The sequence below is a fragment of the Protomyctophum bolini genome, assembly GCF_963924005.1.
Source record: "Protomyctophum bolini genome assembly, chromosome: 2".
In the NCBI taxonomy this organism is placed as follows: Eukaryota; Metazoa; Chordata; class Actinopteri; order Myctophiformes; family Myctophidae; genus Protomyctophum; species Protomyctophum bolini.
In genome coordinates, this window is record NC_137863.1 from 3,986,529 (window position 1) to 4,005,446 (window position 18,918).

The 18,918-nt window shown below is 45.1% G+C and overlaps 1 protein-coding gene across 4 annotated transcripts in view; it reads left to right on the forward strand.

Moving 5' to 3' along the window:
* The window catches only part of elmo2 (engulfment and cell motility 2), a 46,653-nt gene extending 28,491 nt beyond the window's left edge, over positions 1-18,162 (forward strand). For 3 of the 4 annotated variants that reach the window (XM_080783497.1, XM_080783496.1, XM_080783498.1), the window contains exons 15-24: positions 1,116-1,235; positions 1,735-1,839; positions 4,213-4,321; positions 5,544-5,680; positions 8,020-8,183; positions 10,468-10,580; positions 11,577-11,684; positions 13,331-13,413; positions 14,103-14,180; positions 14,651-18,162. In XM_080783497.1, coding sequence (XP_080639623.1) covers positions 1,116-1,235; positions 1,735-1,839; positions 4,213-4,321; positions 5,544-5,680; positions 8,020-8,183; positions 10,468-10,580; positions 11,577-11,684; positions 13,331-13,413; positions 14,103-14,180; positions 14,651-14,851 — 1,218 coding nt within the window. In that variant the 3' untranslated portion in view covers positions 14,852-18,162. Of the gene's footprint in view, positions 1-1,115; positions 1,236-1,734; positions 1,840-3,431; positions 3,451-4,212; positions 4,322-5,543; positions 5,681-8,019; positions 8,184-10,467; positions 10,581-11,576; positions 11,685-13,330; positions 13,414-14,102; positions 14,181-14,650 lie in introns of those variants that run through there. The other variant, XM_080783499.1, reaches the window with a different exon arrangement.
* Positions 18,163-18,918: the final 756 nt, after the last annotated feature.

An 18,918-nucleotide genomic window follows, 5' to 3' on the forward strand; every position in this document is an offset into this window, starting at 1 on the left:
TTGTTCTGTGTTGAGGCAGGCTCAGAGGGACGTCATCTTAATGTTACTGTTCTGTGTCGAGGCAGGCTCAGAGGGACGTCATCTTAATGTTATTGTTCTGTGTCGAGGCAGGCTCAGAGGGACGTCATCTTAATGTTACTGTTCTCTGTCGAGGCAGGCTCAGAGGGACGTCATCTTAATGTTATTGTTCTGTGTCGAGGCAGGCTCAGAGGGACGTCATCTTAATGTTATTGTTCTGTGTCGAGGCAGGCTCAGAGGGACGTCATCTTAATGTTATTGTTCTCTGTCGAGGCAGGCTCAGAGGGACGTCATCTTAATGTTATTGTTCTGTGTCGAGGCAGGCTCAGAGGGACGTCATCTTAATGTTATTGTTCTGTCGAGGCAGGCTCAGAGGGACGTCATCTTAATGTTACTGTTCTCTGTCGAGGCAGGCTCAGAGGGACGTCATCTTAATGTTATTGTTCTGTCGAGGCAGGCTCAGAGGGACGTCATCTTAATGTTATTGTTCTCTGTCGAGGCAGGCTCAGAGGGACGTCATCTTAATGTTATTGTTCTCTGTCGAGGCAGGCTCAGAGGGACGTCATCTTAATGTTATTGTTCTCTGTCGAGGCAGGCTCAGAGGGACGTCATCTTAATGTTACTGTTCTGTGTCGAGGCAGGCTCAGAGGGACGTCATCTTAATGTTATTGTTCTCTGTTGAGGCAGGCTCAGAGGGACGTCATCTTAATGTTACTGTTCTCTGTCGAGGCAGGCTCAGAGGGACGTCATCTTAATGTTACTGTTCTCTGTCTAGGCAGGCTCAGAGGGACGTCATCTTAATGTTACTGTTCTCTGTCGAGGCAGGCTCAGAGGGACGTCATCTTAATGTTACTGTTCTCTGTCTAGGCAGGCTCAGAGGGACGTCATCTTAATGTTACTGTTCTCTGTCGAGGCAGGCTCAGAGGGACGTCATCTTAATGTTACTGTTCTCTGTCGAGGCAGGCTCAGAGGGACGTCATCTTAATGTTACTGTTCTCTGTCTAGGCAGGCTCAGAGGGACGTCATCTTAATGTTACTGTTCTCTGTCGAGGCAGGCTCAGAGGGACGTCATCTTATCTTAATGTTACTGTTCTCAGGCTCAGAGGGACGTCATCTTCGAACTGCGGCGGATCGCCTTCGATGGAGAGAACGACCCCAGCGGGACGGAGAAGAGGAAGGCCCTCTACACCAAGGACTACAAGATGCTGGGATTCACCGTGAGTGCTGCTCCCCTTTATTACTGCTGTTTTTCTGCAAATCTTTGAATATATATATATATATATATATATATATATTTTTTTTTAAAGCATTTTTTACCTCAAATCTTTGTTATGGGGGTCCCTGGAACCAAACATTTTGAGGTAGGGGTCCGCCTCAAATATATAAATATATTATAATTATATATATATAATTCCTGGAGCACGGCACCGAGTGCCGCGCTACGAGCTTGTAGGTCTGCTATTTTTTTTTCCCCCGTGAAAATGTGGCCCAAATTTAGAATATATATTCTTTCAGAGCGAACGTTTTTAACTCAATTATTTGCTTCTGGGGGAGGTCCCTGGAACTACATATTTTCAGATGGGGGGTCAGCGGCCAATTACATATTATTGTTGGGGGTCCTTCACAAGACATATTTTTGAGAACGACTGTCCTCAGGTCAAAATGGGTTAATGTGTTATAACGGGTCGTGCTTGGTGTGGCGTTGCGTTTTTGCAGAACCACGTGAACCCGGCCACGGACTTCACCCAGACTCCTCCAGGGATGCTGGCTCTGGACAACATGCTGTACCTGGCCAAGCTCCACCAGGACACCTACATCAGGGTGAGTCTAGTCTGGTCACCTACATCAGGGTGAGTCTAGTCTGGTCACCTACATCAGGGTGAGTCTAGTCTGGTCACCTACATCAGGGTGAGTCTAGTCTGGTCACCTACATCAGGGTGAGTCTAGTCTGGTCACCTACATCAGGGTGAGTCTAGTCTGGTCACCTACATCAGGGTGAGTCTAGTCTGGTCACCTACATCAGGGTGAGTCTAGTCTGGTCACCTACATCAGGGTGAGTCTAGTCTGGTCACCTACATCAGGGTGAGTCTAGTCTGGTCACCTACATCAGGGTGAGTCTAGTCTGGTCACCTACATCAGGGTGAGTCTAGTCTGGTCACCTACATCAGGGTGAGTCTAGTCTGGTCACCTACATCAGGGTGAGTCTAGTCTGGTCACCTACATCAGGGTGAGTCTAGTCAGGACACCTACATCAGGGTGAGTCTAGTCTGGTCACCTACATCAGGGTGAGTCTAGTCAGGACACCTACATCAGGGTGAGTCTAGTCAGGACACCTACATCAGGGTGAGTCTAGTCAGGACACCTACATCAGGGTGAGTCTAGTCTGGTCACCTACATCAGGGTGAGTCTAGTCGGGACACCTACATCAGGGTGAGTCTAGTCTCCACCAGGACACCTACATCAGGGTGAGTCTAAAGCTCCACCAGGACACCTACATCAGGGTGAGTCTAGTCTCCACCAGGACACCTACATCAGGGTGAGTCTAGTCTCCACCAGGACACCTACATCAGGGTGAGTCTAGTCTCCACCAGGACACCTACATCAGGGTGAGTCTAAAGCTCCACCAGGACACCTACATCAGGGTGAGTCTAGTCTGGTCACCTACATCAGGGTGAGTCTAGTCAGGACACCTACATCAGGGTGAGTCTAGTCAGGACACCTACATCAGGGTGAGTCTAGTCAGGACACCTACATCAGGGTGAGTCTAGTCTGGTCACCTACATCAGGGTGAGTCTAGTCAGGACACCTACATCAGGGTGAGTCTAGTCTCCACCAGGACACCTACATCAGGGTGAGTCTAAAGCTCCACCAGGACACCTACATCAGGGTGAGTCTAGTCTCCACCAGGACACCTACATCAGGGTGAGTCTAGTCTCCACCAGGACAACTACATCAGGGTGAGTCTAGTCTCCACCAGGACACCTACATCAGGGTGAGTCTAAAGCTCCACCAGGACACCTACATCAGGGTGAGTCTAGTCTCCACCAGGACACCTACATCAGGGTGAGTCTAAAGCTCCACCAGGACACCTACATCAGGGTGAGTCTAGTCTCCACCAGGACACCTACATCAGGGTGAGTCTAGTCTCCACCAGGACACCTACATCAGGGTGAGTCTAAAGCTCCACCAGGACACCTACATCAGGGTGAGTCTAGTCTCCACCAGGACACCTACATCAGGGTGAGTCTAAAGCTCCACCAGGACACCTACATCAGGGTGAGTCTAGTCTGGTCACCTACATCAGGGTGAGTCTATAGTCTGGACAACATGCTCCACCAGGACACCTACATCAGGGTGAGTCTAGTCTGGTCACCTACATCAGGGTGAGTCTATAGTCTGGACAACATGCTCCACCAGGACACCTACATCAGGGTGAGTCTAGTCTGGTCACCTACATCAGGGTGAGTCTAGTCTGGTCACCTACATCAGGAAATGGGGAGAGAGATGGGGGGGTGACATGCAGTAAAGGCCGTCGGGATCGGGAGTCGAACCCGCGGCACACTGCCAGACTGGATTACCAGCCAAGGTGCCTGGACCACTGAGCCACGGCCCAGGCCGTCACAGAGTGTTTCTGTCAGCTTGTATTTGTTTGCTTTGAGTTTGAGACCAAGTTTTGGTTTATAACTCCCAGTTTACTTTTATTTGCTTCAAGTGTTAAAGCATTGGTGTATAATGAACTGTATAGGAACCAACGGTTACAGGACAAAGGCTATCTGCAGGGCTAGTAGAATGTCTTCTATTAGCCATCTAATAGAAGAGTTGCGATATTGAGGGGGCAGAAACCGAGCGCTGGAGTGCTGTTCATGCAGCCTGAACTGAGACAAGCTGGAGTTGGAAATACATTGTTATTTGTTACATCAGGGTGACAACTGTTTCAACGTATTGAACAGTTAAAGTCTCTTTAGTTCCGAGTGTCGCGCTATGAACCAAATCTTTGAATATATATTCGTTTCAGTTTTTAACTAAAATCTTTGCTTCTGGAGGGTCCCTGGAACAACATATTTTCAGATGGGGGTCGGCGGCATGAAATATTGAACACCACCAGTTTGGAGCATGCTAACACACATGGCGCTATGATCCTGTCAGTTTGGAGCATGCTAACACACATGGTGCTATAATTCCGTCCCGCCACAGATCGTCCTGGAGAACAGCAGCCGCGAGGACAAGCACGAGTGTCCGTTCGGCCGCTGTGCCATCGAGCTGACGCGCATGCTGTGTGAGATCCTGCAGGTCGGAGAGCTGCGTAAGTACTGTATCCTGCATTTCTCAGACAGAGTACAGTAAACCAATGTACTCATTCAGTATTTTAGCTGTGACGTGAGCGCCCCCTCCTGAGATACTTCCGGGTCCTACTTTTGTGTCGCTTTTGTGTCCCCATAGAGTTATACTGTGACGCTCCGTCGGACTAAATCTGAGACGAAAACAACCACGAAAGTCTCATTTTACCGCTTTCCTCGCAACAACAAAGCTGCGCTGCTCTCCCAAATCTGGCTGTGACAGGCCGTCTGCCCCACATGGAATACTATCGCCATTTTATTTTATTGTGTCAACTAAATCCTCATTAATGCAAACCAGATTCAACATACTCAAGCCTGCAGGCCCTGCACACATTCTAAATATGCCCCCGAAATATTTTACCGAGCACCTTCAATAATAATGATAATAATAGTCTTTATTGTCTCCACATCATATATTTTTGTTGTCATGGACACTTGTACAAAACATTAATAATTCTACTCGAGTTGGAAGCATTAAGATATTCTATTTACAATGAGATGCGGACGGGAGCTGGTGCCACTTGGACCCGGACGTAACGTAGCACTACAAAATGACGTCGGACTTAAATACTGAATAAGTATTGTACACATTTTAGGTGTTTTTACTTTACTGGAGTAAATATTGCACTTTTTGCTCCACTATTATTATGAAAACTATATTTTGTTTCTTTGTAACTTAGTAACGTAGTAACATTGTGAAATGAGGGTGCATCAAAGAAGCTGCCAGAACTTGGCACACGACACACAATGAACTAGTTAAATTTTACTGCCGATTTACGTCTTTCACATTTTATTTTCCAATGGCGCTCGCTGCCGTTGATGTGTTTCACGCGCTTTTAGGATTCTTTGTAATTATTGACTGTTGGTTTGAGTTTGTTTTCTTGTTTGTTTATTTCATTTGGTAGGGAAAGAGACAGGGAGAGACTTCATTGTGAAGTGTACTGTTTACCTGTGATTTATTCAATTACAACTTTTGAGCATCCCTACGTACATAAAGTGTTCAGACTATAACCCTACGATCCCGCTTCATTTTCCCTTAGTAATAATTTGCCTTGCATAAGTAAAGCGCGATTGTTACAAGGGTACAGTATATATGGGACAGTAGAGAGCCACAGTCAGGGTACAGTATATACAGTATATAGTACAGTAGACAATAACCCTCACTTCCAACGTCCTCTCGCCGTCCAGCTAACGAAGGCTGCAACGACTACCACCCCATGTTCTTCACCCACGAGCGGGCCTGGGAGGAGTTCTTCTGCGTCTGCATCCAGCTGCTCAACAAGACCTGGAAGGAGATGAGGGCCACGGCCGAGGACTTCAACAAGGTCAGAGACCACCGCACGCACACACACACGCACAGCACGCACACGCACCGCACGCCCGCACGCACACACACACGCACAGCACGCACGCACGCACGAACACACACACACACACACACACACACACAGCACGCACACACACGCCCGCACTCACGCACACACACACACACACACACACACACACACACACACACACACACGCACAGCACGCACACACACACACACGCACAGCACGCACCGCACACACACACGCACAGCACGCACGCACACACACGCACGCCCGCACGCACACACACACACACACACACACCGCACAGCACGCACACACGCACACACACACGCACACGCACACGCACACACACACAGCACAGCCCTCTGAGGGTCCATTTTGTCAACTAAAACAATCGTTGACTACCTTTTTTCTCTGACGAAAACAAAATAAAAACTAAAACTAAACATATTAACGTTTTCGTCAACCAATAAACACTAGACTAAAATGTTAGGGAGGGACTTCTTTTGTTCCATCTTTGTTCCTTCTTTGTTTTCCATCTCCTTTAATGTTTTTTTATATTTGTAAACTGTGAAGCTGTACAATGTGCTATACAAATAAAGTTTTGATTGATTGATTGATTGATAGTGGAGAAAGGATCAAGTCATTTTATGTTTAGTTGCGCTAGTCTGAACCCTCTGAAAAATAGCAAATCTACTGTATGTAGATCAGCTATTTTAAGCATGCGACGCAATCAAGTCCGGGAGCTAATCTGTGTTGTTTGTCTAACCTGTGGTGGTACAGTATGCAGGTGGTCTGATCTGTGTTGTTTGCTGTGTCCATCTAACCTGTGGTGGTACAGTATGCAGGTGGTCTGATCTGTGTTGTTTGCTGTGTCCATCTAACCTGTGGTGGTACAGTATGCAGGTGGTCTGATCTGTGTTGTTTGCTGTGTCCATCTAACCTGTGGTGGTACAGTATGCAGGTGGTCTGATCTGTGTTGTTTGCTGTGTCCATCTAACCTGTGGTGGTACACTATGCAGGTGGTCTGATCTGTGTTGTTTGCTGTGTCCATCTAACCTGTGGTGGTACACTATGCAGGTGGTCTGATCTGTGTTGTTTGCTGTGTCCATCTAACCTGTGGTGGTAGAGTATGCAGGTGGTCTGATCTGTGTTGTTTGCTGTGTCTATAACCTGTTGTGATGCAGGTGGTGAGGGAGCTGATCTGTGTTGTTTGCTGTGTCTATAACCTGTTGTGATGCAGGTGGGAGCTGATCTGTGATCTGTGTTGTTTCTTGCTGTGTCTATAACCTGTTGTGATGCAGGTGGTGAGGGAGCTGATCTGTGATCTGTGTTGTTTCTTGCTGTGTCTATAACCTGTTGTGATGCAGGTGGTGAGGGAGCTGATCTGTGATCTGTGTTGTTTCTTTGTGTGTCTATAACCTGTTGTGATGAGGGTGGGAGCTGATCTGTGATCTGTGTTGTCTCTTGCTGTGTCTATAACCTGTTGTGATGAGGGTGGGAGCTGATCTGTGATCTGTGTTGTCTCTTGCTGTGTCTATAACCTGTTGTGATGCAGGTGGTGAGGGAGCTGATCTGTGATCTGTGTTGTTTCTTGCTGTGTCTATAACCTGTTGTGATGAGGGTGGGAGCTGATCTGTAGCCTGGCTAATAAGCCAGACCGAATCAGCCGTTGGCAAAAAATAAATTGCCTGCCAGCGGATTACGGTCTGGAGTGTACACCCATTTCCTACACCAGAGAACTGGTGTGGCCAATCGGGACACGGTATGCAATATGGGCAGGCTTTGGTACAGTGACGTTCAATGCTTGAGTCTGGCTTATTAGCCAGGCTAGCTGATCTGTGATCTGTGTTGTGTTGTGTCTATAGGTGATGCAGGTGGTGAGGGAGCTGATCTGTGATCTGTGTCTATAGGTGATGCAGGTGGTCAGGGAGCTGATCTGTGATCTGTGTCTATAGGTGATGCAGGTGGTCAGGGGGCAGATCACCAGGGCTCTGGTTATGGAGCTGATCTGTGATCTGTGTTGTGTTGTCTCCAGGTGATGCAGGTGGTTATGGAGCTGATCTGTGATCTGTGTCTATAGGTGATGCAGGTGGTCAGGGGGCAGATCACCAGGGCTCTGGTTATGGAGCTGATCTGTGATCTGTGTTGTGTTGTCTCCAGGTGATGCAGGTGGTTATGGAGCTGATCTGTGATCTGTGACTATAGGTGATGCAGGTGGTCAGGGGGCAGATCACCAGGGCTCTGGTTATGGAGCTGATCTGTGATCTGTGTTGTGTTGTCTCCAGGTGATGCAGGTGGTTATGGAGCTGATCTGTGATCTGTGTTATAGGTGATGCAGGTGGTGCGGGAGCAGATCACCAGGGCTCTGGCCATGAAGCCCTCCTCCCTGGACCAGCTGAAGGCTAAGCTGCGCAGCCTCAGCTACTCCGAGATCCTCCGCCTGCGCCAGTCGGAGAGGATGAGCCAGGACGACTTCCAGTCGCCGCCCATTATGTCAGTTATGTCACCGTAAACTATATGTTTGTCTTATCGGTTTACTGTATATGTCCTCAAAGCTTTGATATAGTACAGATAATTATAGTCAGGTTTCCCCAGAATATACTTGAGCAAGAGTCATATATCGTCTTGTCTGAACTGGGGACCACCCCAAAATAATCATATCTGAACTGGGGACCACCCACCCTGACAAACAGAGCAGAGCAGCAAACATTGACGCAGTAAGAGCAGACGCAGTCAGAGCAGACGCAGTCAGAGCAGATGCAAGTCAGAGCAGACACAGTCAGAGCAGACAGTCAGAGCAGACGCAGTCATAGCAGATGCAGTCAGAGCAGACGCAGTCAGAGCAGCAGACGCAGCCAGAGCAGACGCAGTCAGAGCAGACGCAGTCAGAGCAGACGCAGTCAGAGCAGACGCAGAGATGCTGCGACAGCGTGGGTGTTTCTTGTGTGACTCACAGTGCCGTGGGTGTACTGCAGTGGTGGAAAGAGTACTCACATTTTTACTTTAGTAAAAGTATCAATATTGCAACATGGAAATACTCTGTGAAAGTCGAGGAATTAAAAATGTACGTCTTGAGTAAAAGTGCAAAAGTATACCGGCATCAACATGTGCTTAAAGTAGCACAAGTAAATGCACTCATTATGCAGAAAAAAATCTTTTGAAAATAGCAGAGCTACAAGCTCACAACCGTGAAGCATTGTTGATCGGCTATTTCTTTTATGCATTGTTCGCTTGTAGATCTGCTTAGCTTGTAGATCTGCTTAGCTTGTAGATCTGCTTAGCTTGTAGATCTGCTTAGCTTGTAGATCTGCTTAGCTTGTAGATCTGCTTAGCTTGTAGATCTGCTTAGCTTGTAGATCTGCTTAGCTTGTAGATCTGCTTAGCTTGTAGATCTGCTTAGCTTGTAGATCTGCTTAGCTTGTAGATCTGGAGTAAAGAGTAGACCATTTGGATCCGAGATGCAGTGGACTATAGGAGTAAATGTATTGTAAATGTATTGTAAATATACTGGGTGTATACTGCGTGTGTATATATATATATATATATATATATATACTGGCCAAGGCATTGAACCCCTACCATGAAATGTTCTCTATGAGCAGGGCCTGGCTGTAAACAAGTTCTTGAGCTTAGTCCAGTTACCCTGCAGGGTAAACATAGTACCTTTCCTTTCCTTTATATATATACTGGGTGTATATATGTATTTACTGGGTGTTTCCACAGAGAGCTGAGGGAGAGGATCCAGCCAGAGATCTTGTATACAGTAGGGTGTATTAGGGCTGCCGTAATTGTCCAAAAATTGGATTCGGATATTCGTTTTAAAAACCCACGTGGATTCGAACAATTCGAGCCATTCGGATTTCGGATTTCAATTCGAGCCAATCGGATTTTTTAATAATTATATTTACACCAATACAACCTGAGACATAACATTTAAGATCGCATTGCTGGCGCAACTCTCTCTCTCCGCGCATTGGTGTTGCTGAAAACTGAGATGGAACGGAACGCATACATTCTCCCTTCTCCAGTAAAACATTTTTCTTAAATGAGCAATCCTACCACACAGCCTCCGTGCCTCAAAACGAGGCACGGAGGCAGTGTTAATTCTGCTGCATTATTATTATCTGTGGACTGTGGGTCTGCTGCCGACGTTATGAAACTTTTTAGCTGGCTAGCGCCTGCGCTTCGCTGTTATGCTCAAATTAGTGACCCTAAAGAATTCTGAGGCAACATGGCTAGAGACGAGGCAGCCAATCAGAACTGCGCTGCGCTGCGCTGTATAGTCTGTGTTTAGGAAATGTGCGAGGCTGCTGATTTATTCTTCAATGTATGCCGTTGTCGGCGTGTCGCGTGGCAAATATAACTAATCTACAAGCTCACAAGTCACAACGCTTACCCATGGCACCGAAAACTAATAATAATAATTAAAAAAAAGAAAAACAAAATATTATTTTTAATTCGAACCTTAATTTTATATATTCGGTTATTAATTATTATTTTTGATTCGAATCTATATTCGGATATAGAATATTCGTTGGCAGCACTAGGGTGTATATATATATTAATATACTGGGTGTTTCCACAGAGAGCTGAGGGAGAGGATCCAGCCAGAGATCTTGTATACAGTAGGGTGTATATATATATTAATATACTGGGTGTTTCCACAGAGAGCTGAGGGAGAGGATCCAGCCAGAGATCTTGTATACAGTAGGGTGTATATATATATAATATACTGGGTGTATATATATATATATTAATATACTGGGTGTTTCTTCAGAGAGCTGAGGGAGAGGATCCAGCCAGAGATCTTGGAGCTCATCAAACAGCAACGCCTCAACAGGCTGTGTGACGGAAGCTGCTTCCGCAAGCTGGGAAACCGCCGGAGACAAGGTACTATAATGCTCCACCACCACACACACGCACGCACGCACACAACCACCGGATGCAAGGTATTAGAATACCCACCACGCACGTACACACGCGCGCGCGCACACCCACACACACAACCGCCGGAGGCAAGGTATTATAATCCTCCAGCACGCACGCACGCACTCACGCACGCACGCACACGAACACATGCACACACACCCACGTGTGCGCACACACTTTGCTTTTTAAACCAATTTTCTCATGACAGACCAGTGAAGATGGAAGAAGAACTCACATTTTGAAAAATAAGTAGCAATTCCATGATGTTAGGGATTACTATGTTACACGTAAAAGCACCAGTATTCAAAATGGACTTGACTAAAAGTACAAAATGTATTGACGTCAAAATATAAGTACAAAAAGTACGTATAGTAAGTAGTCACAAATAATGTCCCATTTCACTCGTTTCAAAATAAAATCCTTTGAAAATAGCAGATCTACACGATTTCCAAATAGCCAAATAATTGTAGTGGGAGTTAAAAAGTACCAACATTTGCATCTGAGATGTAGTGGAGTAGAAGTAAGTAAGTATTGAAAACTGGAAATACTCCAGTAAACTGAAAGACTTTCCACCGTTCCACAGTTAAAGCTGTAATCCAGAATGTATCTGAGAGAATACTGCAGAGTACGTTAACCCATTCTGAACGGGAACCCATTTTGGTGTCAGCATCATGTCATGCTTTAGCTATTGAAAAATACCTGATCTACAAGCTCATAGCGCGCCACCGAGTGGCGCGCTATGAGCTTGTAGGTCTGCTATTTTTGAAAAATCGACCTGACGACTGACATTTCTAGAATCTGATCTCAGGTCAGAATGGGTTAATCAGACCAGTGTGTGTCCAGTGGAAAACCTCGTATGAATCTGATCTCAGGTCAGAATGGGTTAATACAATATAATTCAATCTCTCTCTCTCTCTCTCTCTCTCTGTCTCTCTCTCTCTCTCTCTCTCTCTGCAGAGAAGTTCTGGTTCTGTCGGTTGTCTCTCAACCACAAGGTGCTGCACTACGGTGACCTGGACGAGTCTCCTCAGGGCGAAGTGCCTTTTGAGCTGCTCAGCGACAAGAGTGAGTCACCGTTGTTAACCCATTCAGACCCGACACCAGATTCTACAGAATGTCTTCTAAATCATGACAGTTTTCTGAAAAACCCTCATGTTTCTATGTCAGTGGTTCTCAAACATTTTCATGTCAAGGACCCCCCCCCCATCTGAAAATATGTTGTTCCAGGGACACCTCAGAAGCAAAGATTTGAGTTTAAAACGTTGGCTCTGAAAGATTTGCCCCACATTTTCACGTTTTTTCAAAAATAGCAGAACTACAAGCTCGTAGCGCTATGAGCTTGTAGATCTGCTATTTTTCAATAGCTAAAGCATAACATAATGCTAACACCAAAATGGGTTCCCGCCCAAAATGGGTTAACGCCTGCGTTGAGCTCCTTTGCTTGTTAAGATTCGTCTCTTCTTTTCTCGCTTTACCCATTTTTTCCCCGTTATGCTAATGAATTCCTCCCCTCCCTCCCACACACACACTTCTGCGTTGTCACTGCTGTTGCATCCTTACTGACTCACCTGCCAGTGAGGAGGAGGAGCCCCCCCCCACCCCACCGCCGAGAGAGAGAGAGAGAGAGAGAGCACCTCCTGTTTTCAAATAGCTGATGTAATTTATAGGTTTTAAAAAGTTTCTCATGTGGCCTAGTTGCTTCTTTTGGGCTTGTTTTGTTTTAGACCTGCATGGTTGCTTATTTCTCTCGCAGAATCTGGCTGTGGCTGTGTGTGTGTGTGTGTGTGTGTGTGTGTGTGTGTGTGGGTGTATGTGTGTGTGTGTGTGTGTGTGCGTGTGTGTGTGTGTGTGTGTGTGTGTGTGCGTGTGTGCGTGCATCAGTGCATCAGTGCATCAGTGACTCAGTGTTAATCCTGGGTTGAGCTCCTCTGTGACAGAGAGACAGATCGAGAGACAAATTTAGTCCATTGAATGTGACTCATTTTGGAGCGTTTCCCAAAGTGTACCATGTGGGTTTGATGCACTACTGCTTCTTCATTTAGCACAAATTGTATAAAAAAAATAACTATAAAAAAGTACACAACATGTAAAACAATAGAAACAACAAATTAGCCAACAAAGTTGGCACGCAGGGTGAAATACTGTAGGTCTTTCAGAAAACGGTTTAGAAGGCATTTTAAGGAGTGATTTTTTTTTTAGGAAACCCATTTATTTCAATTCACGATATGAACATCAACTTGCAGAGACTATATAAACGTAGAAAGTAGGCAATTGAAGTTTGTTGAAGTTTTGTTGAAGTTTCTCTTTTTCTTTTTCCAAAGTACTGAATTGATTTGAAATGTCTAGACGAAAAGAAATAGCCCCTTGTAGAAGAGATTTATTAGGAACAAAGAAAAATAAAATACCCATGAATAATTATGATGGTTGACTCAATTATTCATGGTAAGTTCTGTAACATTTTGAAAGACTTTAAAGAATGCAAAAAAAATTAATACATGAAGCTTGTCTTAACTACAGCTCATAGATCGGCTGTGTTTGGCAGAGAGATTTGGTTTTGAGGAAAAAATGAAACCTCATTCCTGTAGCTATGTCCAAAACTGTTACTTTTCAGGATTCAAATTCAAAAGTAGCAGATCTACAAGCTCAACAGTTTGACAGGGCTGATTATTAATATTTAAAACCTGTTGTTCTTCCTGGTCCTGTCCCTGCAGTCCCCGTGTCCGACATCAAGTCTGTGGTGACGGGGAAGGACTGTCCTCACATGAAGGAGAAAAGTGCACTGAAACAAAACAAGGTAGGTCTTTCTTGACGTTCACCCACAGAATGTCTTATTTTCTATCGGTCGACAACCCCCATGAAGCCTTGAATTGACTAGCTGAGTGGCCTTGTGGTTAGAGTGTCCGCCCTGAAACTGGGAGGTCGGGGTTCGATCCCCGGCCGGGTCATACCAAAGACTGTAAAAATGGGACCCAATGCCTCCCTGCTTGGCACTCAGCATCAAAGGGTTGGATTGGGGGGTCAAATCAAATCTACTAATCAAATGTTTCCAGAGCTGCAACTCACCGCTCCTTGGCTGCGGCTCAACCGCCCCAAGAGATGGGTGGAGAACAAATTTCACTGCGGTAACGTGTGTGACAAATCGTACGACTTTGACTTTGAATTCACTGAGAATTCGATCGAACGGGTCATCGGTCAATAGGAGACTCTGCCGGTCATCCAACGATGTGCTCAGGGATGAGACAAAAACGAACCAAAAAACCTCCATGAATTCAAGGCTTTGTGGGTTGTGTAATTGATACAATATTTGGCATTTCTTTTTGGGGTGAACTACTCCTTTAATTCAGACCATTATTAGTAGGGTTGTCCCAATTCGATCACATTTTCAAATGATCTGAAACGTGTGTGTGTGTGTGTGTGTGTGTGTGTGTGTGTGTGTGTGTGTGTGTGTGTGTGTGTGTGCGTGTGTGTGCGTGCGTTCTGAAGGAGGTGCTGGAGCTCGCCTTTTCCGTCCTGTACGATCCCGACGAGACGCTAAACTTCGTAGCTCCAAACAAATATGAGGTAAGCTATAATAACACGACCATCAGAAACCAGCTATTTACTCTGAAAACGGTCAATTCCTATATATATGGTGCCCAGGCCCACATCTGATGTCATAGTATACTGTATGCGATCTTCTGTTGCAATTAAGCCCATCTATGGAGATCCCTGATGTCATCAATATTGGCCAGCAAGTCCATCCACATCTGACCTCCGACCTCAAACCCTTAGATCTCCATATATGGATATTTGTCATACGCCACTTGCACGCCACTGAGAGAGAGGGGGAGGTAATTCCCCCACACAGTAACTCTGTCATTTCTCCACCGTTTCGGACGCGGGGGGCGGCTCGCCAGAACCCGGTGCTGGCACCCACCCTGGGCACGTTCCTGTGTGGGTCTGGAAGTTCCGGGGAAACCCACCTTGGGACCACCACGCCACACCACTCAGTTCACACGGGTGTGATTTAATTTCTTCTCCCTGTACTCCAGTACTGCGTGTGGACGGACGGGCTGTGCGCCCTGCTGGGCAGAGAGATGGGCAGCGACCTGACGCGCAGCGACCTCGACACGCTCATCAGCATGGAGATGAAGCTCCGCCTCCTGGACCTGGAGAACATCGCCATCCCGGAGGCCCCGCCCCCCGTGCCCAAGGAGCCCAGCTCCTACAACTTCACGTACAACTACAGCTGAGGTGTCGCCTATAATTATGCGACCTACAGCTGAGGTGTCGCCTATATGCGACCTACAGCTGAGATGTCGCCTATGCGACCTACAGCTGAGGTGTCGCCTATATGCGACCTACAGCTGAGGTGTCGCCTATAATGCGACCTACAGCTGAGGTGTCGCCTATATGCGACCTACAGCTGAGGTGTTGGGCCGTACCTGCCACAGTCTTATATCAGTGTTAGGGATGATAGGCAAACCCCATGTCTGGGCTTTTAAACAATCAGAATTAAGTTAGCTTTATAGGTTTGACCCCCGCGAAGAACATTTCATTTTCGTTATTATCATGATTATCATGATTGTCTTTCTTTCTTTCTTGGGGGTGGTGAACAGTTAACAGGTAAATAAATACGTCAAGATGTCAAAGACTTCAAACTTCAAAATGTGTTACGTTTAGCTTTGCTATTCGGCTGCAATGATCATTTAGGGTGGTTCAGTGTGCCATCGAGAGTACAGTAGATGCAGTCTGTAATTAACCCATTCTGACCTGAGATCAGATTCACACGAGGTTTCCACTGGACACACACTGGTCTGATGAACCCATTCTGACCTGAGATCAGATTCTAAAAATGTCAGTCGTTCTATCGATTTTTCAAAAATAGCAGACCTACAAGCTCGTAGCGCGCCACTCGGTGGCGCGCTATGAGCTTGTAGATCTGCTATTTTTCAATAGCTAAAGCATAACATGATGCTAACACCAAAATGGGTTCCCGTTCAGAATGGGTTAACTTCCTCTTCGCTTTGATATTCATCTAAAGCTGCAAACTGTGTTTCTCTTCCCTTTGGTCCGTTATGTTTACAATATCTCATCCGGTGGGGCCTTATTCTGAAGTAAGGAGATAATAGCCTCTATGCACGTACGCCATTTTGGAAACTAGAGCGGTGCCCCGTTGGGGGCCACTGGCCTACTTGGAACGATGCAAGTTGGCCAGATATTATGTCTGTGTCCATTTTATGCCCATATATGGAGTTCTTTGTCAGGCATGCCACTCCCCTATTCCACTTTAGAGTAGCCTTGGAGTACCAATAGGGGGTGCTGTTGCACCACTCGCTTCAGACTGGTCTGATTTTTAATATACGCGAATATACGTAAATAAGAAGACGCCTATTCCAGGGCGTCTCTTCCTGGTTTTCAGACGGGATGGAAATGAACGCTCGCTCGCGCGCAGCTTCAACTTAGCGTAGCGTCGGCAAAGCGTTTCCGTCTTTCTTTTGCCGACGCGTCGAGCTGCAGCCGCTCGCGAGCGTTCATTTCCATCCCCCAGCTGTTTAAAAACCAGGAAGCGCTTAAAGTGTGCTTTAAACACACAATGGAACGGAGCCTTCATTAGTATCATCGGTAACACCTGTGAAGGAAGGCCCTTGAAGTATAGGTAGGAAGAGTTGTTTCCAAAATGGCGTACATGTGTTGTGCATTGGATTTATTGTATCCATAGTGATTGTCAGATCTGCGTATATCATTTAGTGACAGTGTGTGAATGTGTACTGTACGCACAGTATGTGGATGAGACGGTTTGCTTACTGTACTGTGTGAGCGTTTAATGTAATGGACGCGACACATCCACCCTGGCAGTAATATTATGCTCTCAATATTTTAATACGCCAGGTAGACCAAGGTACTTAGAACTACTGGACTGTGTACCAATATACAAAAAAAATGAAAAGAAACAGTGAATATAATATGAACCTGAACATCTACATTATATTTTGTTTTTGATTCATAGTCACTCCATTGCCTTATAAACCATAATGGCCCCTGTGTAAAGATTATGGAGGTATGTTAGATTGATATTTCATTTTGTTTTTTGGTGGTTATGCTACTTTAATCACCTCGGTGTGACTGTGAACGGTCAACGTCGGATGTTAGCTGTCACGTGCACAGGTTGTTTTCAGACTTTGCCACTAGCTGCCACTACACACAAAAATAATAAAAAATATTATGTGTGTCCTCAGTTCAGTTCAGATGCTAGAATCATACATTTGAGACCACTAGAAGTGTCAAGTTATACGCTATAAGTGAAAACCATGGATGTCACTTAGCAGTATAGGGTCAGGGGTCTTCCAATGTTTCTCAGGCCAAGGGCCTCTGAGGGCCCCTGAGCTGAGAGAGATAGATGAAGCAGGGCCCCCCCAGTCCCCACTGCCTGTTGTACACAGTACAACATGTTGCAGATGAAACCTACTGTCATTCACGTTAATGTGTGTTTTTTAGACAGTTATAACCACTTGTCTCACACCCTCAATACTTAGAAAACCTGTCCTTCATCTTCTCTTTTTTCCCCCAAACCTTTTCACGTCAAGGACCCCCAAATTGACACTAATTAGCCGGCCCCCATTTGAAAATATTCAAATAGTATTCTAGGTAACAGGGATGGCTAATATTTGATCACTGACTGTGATAAAAGAAACAATATCGACCACATTAACTCTCGACTGTGTTGCAAACGTTTTGGTGGTTCACGTCACTTCTTGTGCTCGCTAATTATCTAACCCTATACGCTAATCAGTATTTTTCCTTTGTGAAGCAGGATAGGATAGAGTTATATTTTTGTAAAAATGTGTGGAGTCATAATTAATTATACCAGCTGTGAAGATAATGGATGTTGATTTAACATAATAACTCTATTGGCTAATGTTGTTTTGTTTTTTTTGCAAACGTCTGTACAGGAAAAAAAGAGGAAGACAATAAGAATAGCAGGTGAACTAAACCAGCTTTTTGCAGCCATACCAATTTGTTTTACTTTGTAATCTTTATACGGCTTGGTTAAGGAATGAGACGTAACGTTTAATGATGTCAATGCTGTGGTCTATGTTGTTCCGACTACGTACTAACGTTGTTGTAGACTACGTTGTTTACTATACGTACTAACGTTGTTGTAGACTACGTTGTTTACTATACGTACTAATACGAGAACAAGTTCTTAAGACGCCATTACTAGTAATGTCCTCATACTGTACATGCAGCATATCTCTGCTGTTCGGGAGGAGACCTCATAAGTCCAAAATGTTCATTTTTCAGGAGATGAAAAATATCACATTTTCAGGAAATTAAGAAAACCTTATATTTTTTTAACCCATTTTGACCTGAGATCAGTTTCTAAAAAATGTCTGTTTGAAAATGACAGTTTTCTGAAAAAGCTATGTTTCTATGTCAGTCGTTCTTCGATTTTTCTAAAATATCAGACCTACAAGCTCGTGGCGCGCTACGAGCTTGTAGATCTGCTATTTTTCAATAGCTAAAGCATAACACAGTGCTAAAATCGGTTAAACAAAGCAATACAGCCTCATCAAAGTTGGTGTTGTAACTTTATATATTGTCAATTACTTCCATTGGGGCGGGGGGGGGGGGGGGGGGGGGAGAGGTGGTGGAGTTAGTTGCTTTTTAGCAGACATTTTGAGGGTCCAATGGAGTTAAGAGGTTTTGTCCATCCAAAGCACTTTTTACTACTTTCCATTGGTTCAATATTTTCAAAACAACACACAGACGCAATGGGTGTTCAATAGCACTGATTTATGCCAACAAAAAATAAATCTAAAACCTCACAAATAGAGTTATGAGGTCTCCTCCCGACCGCAACTGAATTATGAATATTAATGACACTATAGGACATTGTTTTATATGAAAATGTGTTTACGATGTTCAATTACCCGTTTCACGTTTGTTATACCGAATGCCTTTTATGTCAGTTTATTTTTTTTAATTCTTTAGGCATTGCTTTCAGAACACCACAGTTCTATAATAGATAATATACAGCAGTGGTTCCCAAACCTTCTCATGTCAAGGACCCCCCAAATTGTCATTTATTAGCCTGTGGACCCCCCATTTGAAAAGATGTGCCAGGGACCCCCATAAGAGAAGATTTTTATGGCAGTGATTTTCAACCCGTTTAATTTCAAGGACCCCCCCCCCCTACCAGTTTGACATGCATCACTCTACGGACCCCCCATTTCATAGCATTTCTATCTCTGGGACCCCGCAATTTATATTGTAAAATCAATGCTGATTTAACTCTGAGCATACAAAATGTGTACAC